The sequence below is a fragment of the Notolepis coatsorum genome, assembly GCF_963971535.1.
Source record: "Notolepis coatsorum genome assembly, chromosome: 1".
Taxonomy (NCBI): domain Eukaryota; kingdom Metazoa; phylum Chordata; class Actinopteri; order Aulopiformes; family Paralepididae; genus Notolepis; species Notolepis coatsorum.
Genome location: NC_140165.1, coordinates 297956667 through 297974182, shown reverse-complemented (window position 1 = coordinate 297974182; position 17516 = coordinate 297956667). Strand labels below are relative to the sequence as shown.

Sequence of the window (17516 nt, the reverse complement as noted above, 5' to 3'; positions counted from 1 at the left end):
CAAAGGCTAAATGTGATACAGAACAGGCGGATACAACCATGAGGGACATGGCTCGATTTATGGCTCTTATTTCGTTTTTATAAAACATTTGCATAATTTCTTTGTATATATAGTGATATTGTACAGAAGAGGCAGATACAACCATGAGGTTGGACACCTATTTTATTTAATTTTTTATAAATGTGCATAATTATTTTTGATATATAGTGATATTGCACAATACAGGGTTGCTCATTGTACAATACAGGGTTGAGGTTTCTTGTTTATTATTATTCTCTATTCTCACTTTCTCTATATATGCATGTCCTCGATAATAGCTGTTTCAGTCAGAGAGAGAGGGGGGAGGGAAAGTGAGAGCTGAGAAATGTCTTTGATGCTTTCAAGCCCTGAACCTCAGATTTGGTCAGAGTGTTATCAGCATGTTTCATAGGACATTGATTAAAAAGTATCTGCTTTGATTTGTACAAGTGATGGCTTATTTTGAAGGTATGAACCTGTACTTTCATATTATGTAACAAAATAGAAAATCCCCAGAAGGGGGGGGGGGGGGGGGCAGAATTCCAAAATAGCCCAGACCCCAGAGGTTAAATGTTAATAAAAGGGACATTTACACCTGAATGTTATTAAAAGGGACACTTACACCTGAATGTTAATAATAAAGGGAATGTTAATGTTAATAAAAGGGGTATAGACACATCTGAATGTTAATAAAAGGGAATGTTAATGCAAATACAATTATAATAAAAGGGACATTTACACATGCATGTTAATAAAAGGGACACTTACACCTGAATGTTAAAAGGGAATGTTAATGTTAATAAAAGGGACACTTAAACCTGAATATTAATAATAATAATAATAATAACTTTATTTGTATAGCACTTTTCATACAGAAATTGCAGTTCAAAGTGCTTCACAACAGAAAAAAAAATAAAAAGATAGAGCTAGCAAGGTAAGGTAAATCAGTTTTTCAGTAATACAAATAATAGAATAGATTAGATAGAGTAAAAAAGTGCGGTTTGATTCAGTTTAAAAATAGGCTAAAAATAATAAAATAGAACGGACAGTAAAAAGTGTGATAAAATTGTTCAATAAAAAATATATAACCGAGCAGTGCATTGCTCTTAATACTTTGAGTTTCTTTACAAAGTTCCAACATACAACAGTGCATCGCTCTTAACACGTTGAGTTTCTTTACAAAGTACAGTTCTAAATTACCTTATAGAACAACAGAGCAGTGCGTCGCTCACAACTTAACAACAGAGCAGTGCATCGTTTGAGTTACAACAGAGCAGTGCTCTTAAAATTACAGTGCATAGGAGGTAGTGAGATAAAATTAGCATAGAACCGACACATGAATTTGATAGGAAGTGTATAAAAGTAGGTAGGGTAAGAATAGTGCAAGTAAAGTACAATTTGTGTCAGGATATCCCTGATGTTTCATTTAAATGTCTGAGCAAAGAGATAGGTTTTAAGCTGTCTTTTGAAGATGTCTAGCGAGTTGGCTTCCTTGATGGTTTGGGGTAGTTTGTTCCATAGTTTTGGGGCATAGTTGATAAAGGCTGCAATGCATCACAGATCCTCTTTTGACTGTTTCTGGGAGCCTCTAGTAGTCCAGCAGTTGATGATTGCAGTTCTTGCTGGCCTGTAATTTATTATTAGTGTTGGCGATGTAGTTAGGTCCCTGTCCATTTAGAGCTTTGTATGTAAGGAGAAGGACCTTAAAGTAAATTCTAAATGTTACAGGAAGCCAGTGTAGAGCAGCTAAGAATGGACTAATGTGCTCTCTCCTTTTGGTTCTAGTTAGCAGTCGGGCTGCAGAGTTTTGGATTAGCTGAAGCCTCTCTGTGGTTTTCTTATGGAGACCTGTGAAAAGTGCATTACAGTAGTCTAACCGGCTACATATAAATGTATGAATTCGCTTCTCAGCATAGTTTTGATTGATAATTAAATGGTCGTACTTTTGCTATATTTCTGAGATGGAAGAATGATGTTTGTCACTTTGTTAATATGATAATTGAAGTTCAGTTCTGAATCTATGATATCCCCGGGACTTGTGACCTCGGATTTGATCCAAGGGGTTAGTCCTCCCAGGTTCTTTATTAACGTTTCTTTTTTTGTTTTGGGGCCGATGATTCGAATTTCAGTTTTGTTCTCGTTTAGTTTCAGGAAGTTCTTACTCATCCATTTATTTATTACCAATAAGCAGTCTGTAATGGAGTTAATAGCTGTATCATTTCAGCAGATATGTACAGTTGTGTATCATCCGCATAGCTATGGAAACCTACATTATGTTCTCTGATTATATCACCCAGCGGTAACATGTAAAGGGAGAAGAGTAAAGGACCTAAGCAACTCCCTTGTGCAAATCCATAGTTGTTGTCATATATCTCAGACATGTGGCCTCCTAGTTTAACATAGAATTTCCTCCCTTTGATGTATGTTTTAAACCAGCTTACCACATAGTCTGAGAAACCGACAAGGTTTTCAAGACGATTGATTAGAATATCGTGATCGATTGTATCGAATGCTGCACTGAGATCTAGAATAAGGATGGAGACCTTATTCTAAGTAATTTACTTACTTACTCAGAGTTTATTCTGAGATCACTGATTATTTTGGTCAGGGCAGTTTCAGTGCTATGATATTTTCTGAATCCTGATTGAAATTCTTCTAAGATGTTGTTTTCTTCAAGAAAGGAATTCATTTGAACTGAAACTATATTTTCAAGTTGTAACTGAGGGGTACAATTCCCTGACTGTATTGTTAGATATGATATTTAATACCACTACCTCATGTACTTTAACTTCTGGCCACCCAGTACAAGATATAAGTATGATGAACACTTTCCCACCTGATGAAACGAATCCACACAAATGTACCAAATCGAAGGTTTAATACAGCAAAAGGTGTATACAACGATCACTTAATTACATTTATGATTTGAAATATGAAATATGCACTTTTATGGCAAATGAGTATTCGTAGGTAAATCAACATTGAATGTCCAATCTCTGGTTACGCAGGGAGTAAGTATACAACCTGGAATATTTAGGAAAACGATAGCGATGGTACTTAAATGATTATAGCTGGATACACTAAGGGGGGGGGGGGTCCCGCTGGTTGTAAGACAGTAGGAGGGGGGGGTTAGAGAAGCCGCTGGCGGTATCCCATCTGGCCGACGGTATCCCATCTGGCCGACGGTGTCTTGGGAGAATCCAAAGTCTTGGACACGGTGCCCACAGAACCTCGGACCGCAGACGAATACAGCTGGACCCTCTGTGGACGGTAGCTGCCGGTCCACAACGGAGAGACGTGAGGCGACCTCACTGGTGTCGAGCGCCGTCTTACCTGGAGTCCTCTCCGGGGGGTAGTTCCAACACTCCGCAGTGTTGGCCTTTATCCATGGAATAATCAAAGCACACAAAGCATAATCCAAGCCGTGGAAGGCTCGCCGTCGTCCGGGTAGAGTAATCCAATATACAGGTCCAGTCGCTCTTGGCCCGGAGCTCCTCGGATGCAATCACCACTAGGGGTCTGACCAGCCTGGTTAAGCGTCCAGATAACGTCAGGAACGATGGGGGTACTGATAACTTTAGAACTCTAACCGAACGATGCACCATACATAAATAGACTATTATTAGCTTAATAGAATACGTCCAACTCGACGGTATAGTGCCAAACTATGACTATTCAACTATTAATCTACACGATATCTCAATGCCTATTCTGGGGCCAAGTAGGCCTTACTACACCACACGTGCGTCGTGGGGAGGCTTTGCGTCTGTCACTCTGTTGGAGGGTAAAGAACTGGACTAAAAGAAAGTTCTACTTTACTTGCGCCATATATATATGCGCTATGAACAAATAGTACCATTCGTATTTCGCCCGACATATTCCTGCGCGGAACCGGGGCCTGCCACGACATGTTAGGCGGCACGATTGAACTTGGACCTAGGGGTATGGCAACCTGGCGCCAGGTTCTCGTCCAATGGTAGAATGAAACTATTATGGGCTGTTTAGTAGACTAAAGGGATACTCAATGCATATTGTACAAGGAATATACAGGGGATATCAAACGATATACAAATACAATTAAATATATATATATAAATAAATATACATATTCGGTTTAATCTGATCCTTCACAACACAAGTACTTTACTAATGAATGGTAGGTTATATATTGGTCGATAGTTTGCCAGTACATTACTATCCATGTTTTTTTAGTAATGGCTTTACAACTGCTGTTTTAAAGGTGTCTGGGAAAATACCAGTTCTAAGGGAAGTATTGATGATATCTAGCAAAGGGCTTGAAACACTATTAAACACCCGTTTGAAGAAAGCTGTAGGTATAGGATCAATGTCTGAGGTGGAGGAGTTACATTCTGAGACAGTTTTGCAGAGTTCATCTAATGTGATGCATGTGAATCTTCTCATGGTTACATTGCACGGTTTGCTGTAATCAGCTTTATTTCCATTATGAGTAATGCTGGCCCTGATCAAGGTTATTTTGTTGTTAAAGAATAGCAGGTTTTTCACACTTAACCGTTGATGACTGAGGAGGTGTAGGGGCAGTGTTGAGTAGTAGATTAACACATTCAGCGCCAGACCCGGGATAAGTCGGGTTAACTCGCCATTGCTTGAGTGCCAAACCCGAGAAAACCCGGGTTTTAATCGTTATTTCTTTTATTCGCTATATCCATTCATAATTCATCCATCCAGCCTGATGTTATCATTGGGAATGGCTCTGAGATCACAAACGGCCAATACTGCAGGGGTGTTTTAGACCCATAGCCATAATTTAAGATATAGTTTAAGCCTTCGCAAATTTCCCCGACCTCCCATTGACTTCAGTGCTGGCACTCTAGCCCATATATGGTCAAACGGGCGTGGCACTCAATGTGTTAATAGTGGGAAAAAAGGATTCTGGAGTTTCCAGCATTTTCTGTAATGATTTGTAAAGACTGTAAAGAGAAGTAGTCTTTCCTTGCTAAGCGGACGGTTTTATTATAGGCAGTTAAAGCATCTTTGTATATATCACAGCAGATAGTGGTTTTAGTTTTTCTCCATTTTCGCTCAGCTGCACGACATTTCCTTTTTTCTTTGTTGACCGCATTATAGTTCAACCAGGGGGAGGCTCTGGTTTTGTTTTTTGTTTTTAGTGGGGCGACAGAATTTAATACAGATGACAGTGCATCATTGAGACTTTCTACCATTTCATTTAGAGAGCTGTCATGATTGTGTGGTTCATGTAGTCTGATAAGATTAATGAACTTTGATTCAGCCTTGTCGTTTAGGAGCCTCTTTTGAACTATTTCTTTTTTCGTTTTAGTAAGGGTTATTTGAGCATCAACGAATATACAGTGATGGTCGGAGAGAGGTAATTCAGTTATTAAAATATAATCAAATAAAAGGGATAAAAGGGAATGTTAATAAAAGGAACACAAACACCTGAATGTTAATAAAATGGACACTTGCATCTGATGTTAATATGAATAAAACGTATAGATTTATTTTAAAGGCGTGCATTTGTAGGCAAATTATTTGAGAATTTCTGGCTTCTTAACAATCTGGTAGGGTAAATTACTTCTGGGTACTGAATTATTGATGCAAAGTAGGGGTTTAAGAATGCCTTCACCATTCATTATCCTTTACCAGGGCAGTCCATGGAGTCACGAACTCCAGCATGTATAATGAGTGTGATTAAACTGGCTTGTGTGTGTTCCTTTACCTGAAGAGAATCATAATGAGGTAATTCTTATTGAATTCTGAATTCTCTCATAGCCTTCCTCACCCATCGTTCTCTCTCGCTCTCTCCGTCTGTGTGTGTGTCTCCTGTCGCTCTCTCTTCTATCTGTGCATCTCTCTCTCTCCCTCTGTGTGTGTGTCTCCTGTAGCTCTCCATTCTATCTGTGCATCTCTCTCTATCCCTCTGTGTGTGTGTCTCCTGTCGCTCTCTCCATTCTCTCTGTGCATCTCTCTCTATCCCTCTGTGTGTGTGCGTGTCTCCTGTCGCTCTCTCTATTATATTTGCATCTCTCTCTCTCTCCCTCTGTGTGTGTGTCTCCTGTCTCTCTCTCCATTATATCTGTGCATCTCTCTCTATCCCTCTTGTGTTTGTCTCCTCATTTCAATGCTGGTCCCTCTTGTCCGATCTAACAGTGGCTCAGGAGGTAGATCGGTTGTCCAGTAATCGGAAAAGGTTCCCGGTTCGATTCCAGCTCCTTCCGGCAGACGAGCGGGTGATGGCACCTCGCATGGTCGCCTCCGCTGTCGGTTGTGAATGTGAGGCTTTGGATGAAAGCGCTATATAAATGGCAGCCCCATTTAGCATTTCTCTGGCCTCTAAAGTGCTATGATATTTATAACGCTGACCTTCCCAGCTGTGAGCTCAGAGTTTAAACACATCAGACTTCCCATTGATCCCCACGCTAGGCAATTAAAAAAATATGTAGCCCTATTAATGTGAGAGGGGTGAGAGGAAATCATTTCATGACGCCATAGGCATCCACTGTCACGCCACATGAGCTTTCTTCAGACAAATATGAATCATTTCTGACCTAATCGAACTTGCCTCAGGCCCAGAAAGTTGGTTACACTGAACTTGTGGTTATTTAATTTTTGTATAGATTCAATATCTATCTGGGTATTACATTTCGGCCGCTATCTGGTGTGACCGCCGGGTTGGTGGTTAGTCGGGTCAGAACGCTGCGGTTAAATTCTCCACCTATATGCTCCTCGTCTTTTGAGCGCAGCCTCTGCCACTCGGACAGATCAGATGGGGGGGGGGGGGGGGTTCATGGAGAATTGATGATTCTTGGGGGGGGGGGGGGGGTCCAATGATGCAAGCCACCGGAGCGCAGCAGGTTTTTACACACAGAGACACAATCGGCAGATGAGCGGCGAGGATGCGGGACCTGCTGCATATGGAAACAAGCTATTGACATCCCGCTCTCGTGTCCGATCTCCCGGAGACGGAGCGCTCTGCATCCGCTGTGACCGTTTCGTTGCCCCCACACACCCACCCACACACGCACACGTACGTACGCGCACACGCACACACAGGCTAATGGTCCCACATTCGGAGTTTGATCAGACAACGGCCCTGTAAAATAGGTCCTCTTTTACTGTGGGGAGACCACAGAGCCAGACATGCAGCACCACAGAGCCCAGGCTGCAGCACCACAGAGCCAGACATGCAGCACCACAGAGCCCAGGTCACAGCACCACAGAGCCCAGGTCACAGCACCACAGAGCCCAGGTCACAGCACCACAGAGCCCAGGTCACAGCACCACAGAGCCCAGGCCGCAGCACCGCAGAGCCCAGGTCACAGCACCACAGAGCCCAGGTCACAGCACCACAGAGCCCAGACATGCAGCACCACAGAGCCCAGGTCACAGCACCACAGAGAGCCCAGCACCACAGAGCCCCGGTCACAGCACCACAGAGCCCCGGTCACAGCACCACAGAGCCCAGACATGCAGCACCACAGAGCCCAGGTCACAGCACCACGGTTAAATTCTCCACCTATATGCTCCTCGTCTTTTGAGCGCAGCCTCTGCCACTCGGACAGATCAGATGGGGGGGGGGGGGGGGGGGTTCATGGAGAATTGATGATTCTTGGGGGGGGGGGGGGGTCCAATGATGCAAGCCACCGGAGCGCAGCAGGTTTTTACACACAGACACAATCGGCAGATGAGCGGCGAGGATGCGGGACCTGCTGCATATGGAAACAAGCTATTGACATCCCGCTCTCGTGTCCGATCTCCCGGAGACGGAGCGCTCTGCATCCGCTGTGACCGTTTCGTTGCCCCCACACACCCACCCACACACGCACACGTACGTACGCACACACGCACACACAGGCTAATGGTCCCACATTCGGAGTTTGATCCTCATCTATGTTTGTCATGGAAATTGCACTGTTGATTCGTTTCCCCATTCTCTAACATCTTACCCGTTTTGTAGTCAGAATTTTCAAACAGGCAAAACATCCCACTGTCTGTCACACAGTTATCTAGTCATACCCCCCCCCCCCCCCACACACACACACACACACTTGCCATGTTCTTCTCTCAGTGGTGCTGCCATGCAAGTCTCTCTTTTATTAAAACAGTGGCGCGATGGTAGAAACCTTGGGCGGAGATGAAACGTTCCGTGACTCCATACACCTGCTCTGTGAAGGAGCAGCGATGGAGATGACAAGAGCCGCAGGAAGCGCCTAGAGGGGAGTCTACTCTCTACCCCTCTGCCACATGGCCCCTGTCTGCCACCCTGCTCTGAGCAAGTGTCACTATTGATTTACATCATAAGGTGACAGCGCCGCAGGGCAAGGCCACCTCATAGCAAACACTACATTTAAACATGCTCTGCTCGCACACGCACACCCGCACAGGCTTTGAGAATCGGCACGCACCTGAATATCAACACGGAAAGCCCCTTGCCTTGCATCAACAAGATGATGGGTCTTGGAGGGGTCGCTCCGTACACACTGAGGAACCCCTCGGAAGAGAGAGAGGTGGAATCCTCCTGTGTCTCATTTCAGCCAATATATTTCTGGGCTGATGGTCTTTTTATTTTTTTCAAAGATATCTCTTGGGAATATGCTGTAGAGAGAGAGTGGGGTGGGGGATACTCATGTTTTCCAGCTCCGTGATCAGACAACGGCCCTGTAAAATAGGTCCTCTTTTACTGTGGGGAGACCACAGAGCCAGACATGCAGCACCACAGAGCCCAGGCTGCAGCACCACAGAGCCAGACATGCAGCACCACAGAGCCCAGGTCACAGCACCACAGAGCCCAGGTCACAGCACCACAGAGCCCAGGTCACAGCACCACAGAGCCCAGGTCACAGCACCACAGAGCCCAGGCTGCAGCACCGCAGAGCCCAGGTCACAGCACCACAGAGCCCAGGTCACAGCACCACAGAGCCCAGACATGCAGCACCACAGAGCCCAGGTCACAGCACCACAGAGAGCCCAGCACCACAGAGCCCCGGTCACAGCACCACAGAGCCCAGGTCACAGCACCACAGAGCCCAGACATGCAGCACCACAGAGCCCAGGTCACAGCACCACAGAGCCCAGACATGCAGCACCACAGACACAGAGCCCAGGTCACAGCACCACAGAGCCCAGGCATGCAGCACCACAGAGCCCAGGTCACAGCACCACAGAGCCCAGCCATGCAGCCCTATCTCCCCTTCCACCTTCCCGCCCTTTTATCTCTTTCAGCTTTATTCCCCTCTGCCAAGAGGCGTTACTGTGGCTAACATCCGTGCTTGTCATTGAAAGGTGCTTTCGATGCGGCGCGCTTGGCACCCGGGGTCCTGTTTTTAGTTTTGTTTTTTTTGCTCTATAATTTGATAGATTTATCGATTGCATGCTACTCTCGCCGGGATGGTTAGCTCTGGGTGACATTAGACAGGGGTGGCTGTGGTTGTGGGCCGGGGAAAAGGACATGGAGCGGTGAAGACGAGGGAGGAAGAGGACGACGACTGTTACATGATTTTTCCTTTTCCTCTCGTCCTCTCGAGCGTGATGATTAATCGAAACCCATTAGTGGGGGAGCGGAGGCCAGTGAATTCACTCTTAATTAGTTTCTTTTTTTCCCATTTACCTCTCCTTCTCCTCTGCTTAGACATAAGGGTAAGCATTATCTACACAATGAGGGATTGGCAAGCCGCTTATCTGATTCTCCTCCCCCCCCCCCCCCCCCCCCCCGCTGGTCCTCATGCAGCTATTATTATTGCTGTATCAGGAAGGCCAGGGCGGCACCTGGGGGCTTTAGAATACACTTGTTTTATGTCAGGTGATATGCACACACACACACAGACACACACACACACACACGCTCGCACATTCGGCAGACTCAGCAGAAGGAAGTTTAAAGGTGGCGTGGTTGGATATGAAAGGCGCGTATTCCCGCTCTGAGGTGAACCCTCGGTGGAGGCTAAATCTGTTGAAGACGGGACACGCTGAGATCGAGCGGGTTGAGATCCCCCCCACTTCAGGGCACGGGGATCAGTGGTAGCTTTGTTGTGTGTGTGTGTGTGGGGGGGGGCAGGGGGCATCAGTGGAGGAGGGCAGGGACATGCCCACTGACACTAAATTAAAAAGATATGACGCTGATACAATGTGTTGACCCCTGACCCCAGTGCTAATGTCTGAGCTCAGGGGTGGGAGCAGGTTCAAGTGCTGTAATTGGAGAGGAGGCGATATGTCTAATCCTGCCGTCGTCAGCGTTGCCTCTCGCTCCCCTCTCTCTCTCCCTGTGAGCGTTGATGCACAACTACCAGTGACTCCACACTGGGAGATTATACAGACCTGTCAAGACGCTGATGATAGTTGTTTATGGTTGTGGATAAAAAAATAAATAAAGAAAACCGCCGCTAGAACATCTTTACTCGGCACAAATTAATAAAAAAATAACTAGAAAAAAAGAAAAAGAAACGCATGCTGGTAGTCATTATTTATGACACACCATATCCTTTATGACTATATTATGTGCAAATACTTGAGCGTCTAATTAAAATGCAATGATTTGGCACCGAGCCCTTGTGTTTGTTTGGGAGCAGATTAATGGGAAGAGTATAACCTACATGAGATGAAGATGGCCTGCATAACCACATACATGTGTGGTGGTGGTGGTCGGGTGGGGCTCATCACAGCAAGAGGAACCTCAGCATCCTGTACTTATTCTGGTCTCCGTGCCTCGATGTGACCCGTTTGGAAGCCCAGCATGAGGCGTCGTGGATAGTCACCCTATTCCCAGCTCAGACGTGTCGAACTTCATTTTGACGTCGTAGAGTGCAGCTTAGAGACTAGAGAGGATTTGATGGGAGTCGCGGGGTGTAATTGCGGTGAACGGGGCAATAGATGAAAATTGCACACATTTACACGTGTCTAATAATCCTTTTCGCCTAGTTTGGATCGTATTGACAGTGAGAGACACACAGGGCTTATACGCACTTCGCTCCCACAGCCGCCAATGTCATTTATCACGAGGGCTGTCATTTATTACCGTCCCGTAAATGGATTCCACATGAAGCCGAAGAACCACTTTAGTCGGGGACTCGTAATGCCGTAACGCTGCCCTATAAAGACGGTAATGTTGGTGTGCAAACGTGCCACTAATAGGGGAAGTACACGGGTGATTAAACGGGGCGTTGTTGACCTACCATACCAAACTAGCAAGTGGCTCCCCGTTAACCTCGCCCTCTTCACGCAGTCGGGGATGATACTTGATAATATTTACAATGTCAGCTCTGTCCCGCCGCCAGAAGTGGACAGCTTGGCCATTTGCTGTGTCAGCCTTTTCGGGGGTGTCTTTGCCGCCGTATAACCAAAAAAAAAAACGTCTGACTGATAATCTTTTCATAATATTACCCAATCTGGACTGTTGACATCTACACACACACACACCGCCCCCCAATGCCAAATTAATCTTTTTAATGTGTTGGTTCTTAACATTGAGTGTGTCATGACTCATAAAGCTAAAAGCAGTGACCTCACCTACATAAACCGTGTCTGTCACTATCTGGTCTTGTTGTGAGAAGGCCATTGATAGCCGTGATCCTGTTTCACAGTGTGATCTCTGCTCCTTTGTGTTTCGCCAGACCTGCGGGAGATAGTGTTTGTCATCCAGAGCCAGAGAAACTCCTTCCATGTGGGGCAGGCGGAGCGACAGAGAACAGAGCTGCTCAAACAGGCAGAAAGCCTCACGCAGGTAAGAGCAGTACACACGTACACACACACACACAAACAGACACACACTCACTCTTATGTCCTCATACACATGCACGCATGCCATGCACACACACACACACATGGGTAATCTGGGTGGGGTGGAGATCGTTACAGCAATACATCGCGATATTTTGCATGCCGATATTATATGGAATCTGAGTATCGATTACATTTAAATTACAAATAAATTAGCTTGACAACTCCATTTTACTGCAATAAAAAATATTAGGAATGAAGTGAACAGACTGAAAACGTTATCTTATTCGATAAAATGATGATTTATATATATTTTTATTGCAGATGTTAACAAAGTTTTCCATCAGGGACATAATTTGCAGTTGAAAAAAAGTAATAAACCCTTCGCCAGGCGTCAATCTCCATGCTCTTAAAGAAAGATAAAGGTCCTCTTAGTTGCTCCTCATATCGTCCAATAAGTCTGCTCAATGTCGATGTTAAGATCTTAGCTAAGGTGCTAGCTCTCTGCCTAGAATCTGTTCTGCCTATCTATTATCAATTCGGACCAAACAGGCTTTATCAGAAACAGACATTCCTTCTTCAATATTAGACGTGCGTTTAATATCCTGTACACGGCGACTTCCACACAGCGTCCAGAAGTACTCATCTCCCTGGACGCTGAGAAAGCCTTTGATCGTGTAGAATGGGGCTACCTGTTTTACGCACTCCAGAGGTTTGGCTTTGGTGACGCTTTTATCTCCTGGGTTAGACTGTTCTATACCGACCCTGTGGCCTCAGTTAGAACAAATAATGTACACTCAACATATTTTCCCCTTCAGCGTGGGACGAGACAGGGATGCCCTCTATCCCCACTGCTTTTTGCTCTGGTGATGGAACCTCTGGCAACTTCCGTTCGACACTGCCCAGATATTAAAGAAATAGTTGGAGCGAGCCAGGAGCACAAAATCTCCTTATATGCTGATGATGTCCTCCTCTATGTATCTGACCCTCTTTTGTCTATCCCACATATCCTTGACACACTCAGGAAATTTGGTGAATTTTCAGGGTATAAACTCAATCTTGATAAAAGTTAACTCGTACCCATTAACACTTTCAGTGCCAGCAGGGGGCGCACGATTTAGTGCTTGAATGCCCACCATCCACTTCAATGTTAGCGTTAATAACGCCTAATCTATGTTTTAAATTATGGCTATGTGTCTAATCTGCCCGTCGCTTATCAATGACTCGTTTTCCAGTCAACATTGTCGAAGCGGATTGTTTTTTTATCTGTTCATTTTCGTTTCATAGCAAGGGAAATAAAAAGATTCCATGATAAACGCCCTGTACTGGAATATTCTAGAATAAAAAAAAAACTTTGTAATTTTTCTGCCTATTTATGAATAGTTTTCAAATAAACGCTAGATTATCGATATTATATGTGTATGTATGCACGCTATATAGGCGATCTGAAAAATCGATTCTCTGATTTCCTCAAAGCGATCGCGCACATACAGACCCATCACACATAGGGTGAACGCTGACATCTCAGCGAATACAACTCTGATTATCCCAAGACTTGTAAAATAGATTCCTTACCTCAGATCAGATGTTCTCCAAAAAGATCATTCCAATTCCTGATCGCCATTCCAAAAATCTATCGCTTTTATTGATCCAACGCTACATACTGTACATATGTATTCCACGCTGTTCTGAGGGTCCACCATGAATCCAATCGGCTCGGGTTACATGCCTGAGAAGTAAAATGTGGATTCCGGATTTTTCTTTTCTCATCCATTTTCATTGAGTCCATTCCAAAAGGGTGCATTACCATCTGGGAGACGATAGGGGGCGGTTTTTTCACATCTGAGCTCCTGATGGGGCTGGTTTACCAACGGGAGACTCGGTTGATGAAATATGAATTCAGATCGCTAATAAAAAAATAACACGCTAATTGTCGTGGTGGGCATTCAGGCATTGGGCTGATAACACGTGTTATCACGTGGTGGGCATTGAAAGTGTTAACACTGTGGCCAGCCAGGTCTCTTTTAATTATTTACCCTTTAACACTAGCACAGCCGACACGGGGTCACATGACCCCTAGGCATTTTCAATAAATGTATCCTCGTCACTCGGCCGAGCTCCAGTTCTGTCACTCAATGACTTTTCCTAAAAGTACCCGTTTTATCTGGCACGGTTTCTGAAATTTCAAAATGACTTCAGGAAAATGGAATTAGAACGTTATTTCAGCTATTTATGCTGAGCGACCACCTCCCTCCCTCCTTGACCCTCCCTCCCTTTCTTTCTCTCTCTCCCTTTCTCTCCCCCCTCCCTTTCTCTCCCTCCCTCCCTCTCTCCCTCCCTCTCTCCTTCTCCCTCCCTCTCTCTCTCTCCCTCTCTTTCTCCCTCTCTTTCCCTCTCTCTATACCTCCCTCTCACTTCCTCTCCCTACCTCCCTTCCTCTCTCCCTCCCTCCCTTTCTCCTTTTCCCTCCCTCCCTCCCTTTCTCCTTCTCCCTCCCTCCCTCCCTTCTCTCCTTCCCATCTCCATTCTAAAGGCTATCGGGTCATCTGACCCATTCCCGGTTGGAATTAGTGTCATTTTCTCCATGGCTGTGCTAGTGTTAAGATCACAAATGATAGATTTACCTATCTGGGTATATCTATCACAAAGTCTCACTCCCAATTACTAAAGGCCAACTTTACCCCGCTCCTGGATCGTACACGCCAAGATCTTATTAGTTGGTCCACCATGCCCTTATCATTAGCTGGGAGAATGAATATAATTAAGATGAGCATTCTTCCAACGTTTTTATACCTCTTCCAATGTGTCCTGGTCTTTCTCACAAAAATCTTCTTTACGAAACTTGATAGCCTAATTTCAACATTTATTTGGAACAATAAACCACATATAAAAAAATATTTTTACAAAGACTGAAACTGTGTGGGGAAGAATGTAAACATGGCTGGGATGGCTGGATATGTAATGCTTTGTTTAAGCCACAATCTGGATTTATATCATGCATTATAAATGTGTGGTGTATATACTGTGAATAATTGAAGATGTTGATTTGTAGATGGGGAAATTCGTTTTCCTAACCTATTAAAAATCTGAATGCAAGTCTTGTTATGTACCAACCTAAACAACATACTGTAACAACTTAACCTGTTAATCTGTAGACCGTTTTCGCCTAAAGGTAAATGAAAGATTGCTCCACTTCTGCAAGGTCAATTTGCATGTTCTTGGTATCTAGGAACATCTAGGGACCTGGGGGTATGTATTTCCAGTGTCAGAAATATTGTGTCTGTTACTAGGCTGAGTAAATTGTAATGAATAAATTAATTATGATTTATGATTTTGATGATGATGATTAAAAATTGAAAACATTTTCTGAAAAATGCTCACTGAGCTCATTCACCACCTTATTGAGATCATGTGTACAAAAAATCTAAGCAAATGAACCACGGGAAGATGATTAAACAGAAGGATTTGTAGATACAGTAATTAATGATAATCGACTTTAATTATAAATTCATATTTGACCTTGAACTTGACCTTGACCTTATTATGGCCAAATCATACATCTATGGATAGGGTAAATGCTCCTCTTTCCAATGGCAGGGTTGAATCTGGATTTAGTCATTTCTTGCGGTTTTTACGATAATTAGCATTTTCCGATAAATTTGTATTTCCGATAAAACATATAAAACATCGGTAAAAATGAAAATATACACTTTGACTACTGTTTTTGATAGGGTTATGGTATTTACTCTTTGCTACAATTTTTTTTTTTTAAACATTAACCTCTTAACATCCAAGGGCCCACATGTGGACGATTATTTGCCGACCTCTAGTGGCTCGGGTGTGCATTTCTTTTAATACAATATATAGGTAGAATTATAGCCCTATTTGTTGCCTGTCGGTTGCCCTTTCAGGTGACAAAATCCGTTCAGCGGTTCTCGAGTTACATGTCGATATGTGAGGCGTGCCCCAAAGTACGCAAAAGTACACATTACCACTCCCGGGGCTCTAGCTCTGTCAATCATTGGCGATCTCGAGAATCTTTGCACAGGGTTGTAGCCAATGAGTGTGGCTTTCCAATGATACCCCACAATCTCATAATTGGGGATCTAATATGGTCTCTATTGATAAAGGGAAAAAAGTCCCCTATAGGGGGACCTTAAGGCTTAACAAATCTGTGGCCCTACCAAACTTCCAAATATATTACTGGGCTGCGAATATTAGAAGTTTATTGTTCTGGTTACATGATATACCGGTATCTGCCCCTGACGTTCCTGCCTGGTTGCACATTGAAGCTAGTTCTGCTGCCTGCATTTCACTTTCTGCTCTTTTGTGCTCTTAATTCCCCTGCACTCTCCCCAGGCCTGTCTAAATCCTGTAGTTTTGCACTCCCTGAAAATGTTGTCCCAATTTAGGAAACGCTATGGTTTAGTCTCTGTCTACTTATGCTACAATTGCAGCGAATCATCTGTTCCCGGCCTCCCTCCTGGATAATGTATTTGATCAGTGGTTAAAAAAAATAGTTTTGAGCACAAAACTGCTGTATGAAAGCAACGTATTTGTCATTTGATCAAATTAAGAACAAGTATGCTCTGCCAACGCATCACTTCTTTCGTTACTTACAAGTTAGACATTGTATACATAGTCATTCAATTCACTTAATTTCCATCCCTGCCTCCAAATACATCTCTGGACTCGATCCTGGAGACGAAACCTGAGCTTAAGGGAACAATGTCTAGGCTTTATATGAACATATTTGAGATGGAGGACTCGTCACTCAATAATAAAGGGGCACTGGGAAAAGGACTTTGAAACAGACATATCAGAAGATGGGTGGTCAAGAATCCTTAAAAATTTTCACTCTTCATCTATCTGTGCGAGACACGGGCTTATTCAATTCAAGATTGTACATCGGCTACATATGTCCAAACTCAAGCTGTCAAGAATTTTCCCTGAGGTTAGTCCTACTTGTAACAGATGCAAACAAGCCCCGGCCGGTCTGTATCATACATTTTGGTCATGTCCTAGCCTAGCAGCTTTCTGGTCCTCCATATTTGAGCTCTACTCAGAGCTTGCAGGTCGGGTACATGAACCATGTCATTTCCTGGGACTTTTTGGTGTTCTCTCTGGGGATTCGTATCTACCAAAAGCACAATTGAACTGTATTGCTTACTCCTCCCTTCTAGCAAAGCGTCTCATTCTTCTGAACTGGAAAAAACTATCGCGCTCCCTCATTTGGCAGGTGGATTTGTGATGTTATGTATTATTTAAAAGTGGAAAAGATAAAATATACATTGCGGGGGTCAAGTGGAAAGTTTGATGTGGTGTGGCAACCCTTTATTTCTTATGTGGAACGGTTGACTATGTCGCTCACCTCCTGAAATAATGACACTGTATAGTAATGATTCTGTAATATGAAGTGCTCTGTGAACTGTTTTTTTTGTTTTTGTTTATGTGTGTATGTTTGTTACATCTGTAATGTCTACTGTAACGTCTAAAAAAACTGTAATAAAAACACAATTGACAAAAAAAAATAAAAAAGGTAATAAATCGCAATATGTCGTGACTCTCTAGTATCGTGATAATATGTATCGTGGGGCCTCTGTTGATTGGGGTACATGTTCATACAGACACAGAGACGCTTGCATCCGCACAGTAAACTAAACATGCACAACCACGCATCCCAGCTTTACAGAAAGTTTCAACAAACAAGTGGCTTTAAAACATGGCACACACTGTATCAGCATCTCCAAAAAGACCATAGTCACTACCGAACACCATGCTGGTGCAGA

General features: G+C 43.9%; 1 protein-coding gene across 2 annotated transcripts in view; it reads left to right on the top strand.

Moving 5' to 3' along the window:
• b3glcta (beta 3-glucosyltransferase a) overlaps positions 1-17516 on the top strand; it is a 148264-nt gene that overhangs the window by 83145 nt on the left and 47603 nt on the right. For both annotated transcript variants that reach the window (XM_084332547.1, XM_084332546.1), the window contains one exon: positions 11622-11731. In XM_084332547.1, the coding sequence (XP_084188673.1) occupies positions 11622-11731 (110 nt within the window). The remainder of the gene's footprint in view (positions 1-11621; positions 11732-17516) is intronic.